At 33.6% G+C, this 3,086-nt stretch overlaps 1 protein-coding gene across 1 annotated transcript; it reads right to left on the reverse strand.

Moving 5' to 3' along the window:
* Positions 1-234: 234 nt before the first annotated feature.
* LOC140753698 (uncharacterized) lies at positions 235-2,283 on the reverse strand. The gene is made up of 4 exons (XM_073088462.1): positions 2,011-2,283; positions 1,641-1,775; positions 1,431-1,560; positions 235-706 (listed from the first exon to the last, which is right to left on the reverse strand). Exons 1-4 carry the CDS (start codon positions 2,132-2,134, stop codon positions 604-606), a joined length of 492 nt encoding a protein of 163 aa, XP_072944563.1. The 5' UTR covers positions 2,135-2,283; the 3' UTR covers positions 235-603.
* Positions 2,284-3,086: the final 803 nt, after the last annotated feature.

Below are 3,086 nucleotides of genomic sequence, written 5' to 3' on the forward strand. Positions count from 1 at the left end.
TTTCGAAAAACATTTCTTTGTTTTTTAGTTATTCATTGGCGGTATGAAACAGTTCCTTACAAAGCTAACTGGAACTCTTTGTCGTTAGCTCCACTCCTATAGCATTACAAAAACTTGCATCTTGTAAAATGAGTTCGCGAGTATCGTTTACCGCTGTAACTGTTATTACTGACTTAACGGATTACACACAAACGTAACCTACTATAATCTTAGGTATATTTATTGAAACATTGATTTATGTATTTAAAAATTGAATCTTTAATCTTTTATAGGTAATTGTAGACATCTTCCATGGGCGTATATATTCAGAGGTTTGGGGGTCCGGGCGCCTTTTTAACATAGCTTAGTTAAGAAAAAAAATCTTCAAATAGGAAGGCCATTCTTGTGTTCGCCGACAATTTTCAGATATTTTTTATTCCGGGAATCTCTTACTCTTTATTTCTCTCCGGCAAAACTAGACGACCTTTTTGTTGTGCAGTGCGAACTTCTCAGCAGAGTTATAGCTATACCCATAATGTCTTCAATACCGTCATAATATGTATTCATTTTTTAGAAATATATTGGCTATATAGGCACATGAGCCATTAGTCTTAGACTATTAGACTAATGTGACTGTGAAGCGTAACTAACGGTCCACATATTGTCCAAATTAGCGCCAGGTATAGTTAACATAGTCTCATTCTTATTCCCGGAATTCACAGCTGTTCTGAAATTAAAAAGCGATAAATAATTTATTTTATGTAAACAAGCAAGTAATACAAGCGTCATTTCAAAATAAACATAATTTTTGCATTATACTCGTATCACCTAAATATATATGTATAGCAACAAATTTGTGATATTTTGTCTTTCGTAATCTTTTACATAAAGAAGTATTTTTGCCACGTGCAATAGGACGGACAGTTTGGGCATTCTTTAACATCTGCAACCCCTAATTTATGACTCTATTTTCTAAGATTATTTTTGACGCTAAATTATTCACATATGCTTGTATCCCATTGAGGTATGCAAGAGTGCCCCTTTGAAGTCTATTTCACTATTGTTCTGAACCAATGTAAGATAAATAGTATTGTATTTAAAGACAAAGTGTAATAATAAGAGAAGTAAAAGAAACACTTAAGACCAGTGCTATTCCGTGACTATTAAGTCATCTATACTTATTATGACTATTTATTTACTTAGAAAGAAACTATCTTTATAAGTAAATAAATCAATTAAAAAAGATGTATTTAATTAATGCGCGTCTTGCATCTCGGACCATTTAAATTGCGTTTAACGCAGTTAGTGAATTTTGCTAATAAATATTAACAGGCGCTTATTATATAGTAATCATTATCAAACCAATAAAAAAATCACATTACGTGTAGTATTATTATATTAAGTATTATGGTATTATTAATAAAGCGGACTTACTAAACTTTAATACTTACTGCTGGAATGCCGAGCTGAAATTAGGAGCGTCGTTGATTTTCTTGACGTTATGCGGCGAATAACGGTTGTAGATACCCCAGATACTGTTCATTAGTTTGCTGTTGTATTTCAATGGCGATAGTTCCGTCACTGGAAAGATCAACATTTTTTTGATTAAAACTTAATTACATCATGATACGTGGTAAAATTAATTTGTCTTATTGTCTTACAATTTGTATTGAAAAATTTCATAGGCTCGGATCCTTTCCGGATATTCGATATTTTCATGTCACGTTGGGTCTCGCGGATGCGTCCCGCAGAAAAAGCTGATGGAGGAAGAGCAGCCATATTGTTTAACTGGCAAGCTGAAATACGATAAACACATATTTTAGTTTCGATGCTCGTTTTTATAATCCTACTAACTTATTTATTCATTATTATGAATACGATATAATATTAAGTAAAATGTGTACAGTATCAGTAACATATTTATATAACAACTAGTAATGATAAGTTGAGAACAAAGAATTGTACTTCGATCAAGGTAAATATAATCAATATTTCTGTCGAAAAAACAAAAATAGAATTTGTTATCACTACCTTTACACAGTTTGACGAAGAAACTCGACGACAGATCCCTAAGATCTTCAACTTGTTTGTCGTTATCAATTCGGTCTGAGCAGAGACCGTATCTGTTGTTCGAGAACAATGCAGACAGCACCATCAAAATATAAGTGAGGAAATAAGTGTGAAAAAGCTACTGAAGAGTAGCAAGGCAATCGACGTACGAAGTGTACACAACCAGAGGCGTCTGAGGAGCGACTGATCGAAATAGCTGCGAAATACTGAGTTATCAGCTCCTAGCAGCCTAATGGGTCACCTAAGATAACACCGACACTTGTATGTATTGTATACAGTATCTTCTTTCATTTGGGCCAATATGGGTAATACATTTACAGAAATGATTCTCGAGAAACCTCCGTAGATCTCATTTGATATCTATATGAAATGGCAATTTTAGTGTAATTGTAGTTTTATTTTCTAATACAATGAAAATGAATTCCCTACGCTGTTAAGTATATACATAGGTATATAATGTAATAATTATGGAAAATTACACTGTTGATTACGTTAACAGCTAAACACGCGTATAATTTGTTATTTTCACTTGAATTTGTTTTCACATCGTTATGAAGTTGCACTTTGAATTGAAATTAAGTCATCTTACTAGGACTTTGCCACTGCAACAAGACGTATTGCGTTGTATTGAAACACACGTTTTCATTGCAGTGTGTGAGTAGGTCTTATAGGGCCCTTGTAATACATTTCTAGATTGATTTTAGTTTAGTAAGCACTTTCTCTTCATCCATGCTAGTTTTCGTGCACATATTCTTAATTAAATCCAATTCTTCATTATGTCTAACAACACAGAATCACTGGTGTTGAGATGGAACGCGTAAGCGGCGGAAACTAAGATTGTTTTCATATTCACAAATTCCAGTGAGAATTTTCGGAGATGATATTTACTATTAAAGGAACATATAAACCCGATGTTTTAAAAGACTTACTCTTAGACTGCCTGCTGTACCTGTCCCAAACTTAAGATGGACACACTGGCAGATAAAATGAAGGGAAAGAGGGGCACGAGTGTATCTACACTCATCTAGGTCACTAGC

This window comes from Epargyreus clarus, unplaced genomic scaffold, assembly GCF_041222505.1.
Source record: "Epargyreus clarus isolate Ecla_fem2 unplaced genomic scaffold, WU_Ecla_fem_2.2 ptg000027l, whole genome shotgun sequence".
Classification (NCBI taxonomy): domain Eukaryota; kingdom Metazoa; phylum Arthropoda; class Insecta; order Lepidoptera; family Hesperiidae; genus Epargyreus; species Epargyreus clarus.

What these genes read in the sequence shown, in the direction of transcription:
- LOC140753698 (XM_073088462.1), bottom strand. Translation starts at nt 2,134, where the DNA reads ATGGTGCTGTCTGCATTGTTCTCGAACAACAGATACGGTCTCTGCTCA. An exon ending in CTTCGTCAAACTGTGTAAAG is followed by an intron (nt 1,776 to 2,010) that starts GTAGTGATAACA and finishes ATCGTATTTCAG; the next exon opens with CTTGCCAGTTAAACAATATG. An exon ending in GAAATTTTTCAATACAAATT is followed by an intron (nt 1,561 to 1,640) that starts GTAAGACAATAA and finishes TGATCTTTCCAG; the next exon opens with TGACGGAACTATCGCCATTG.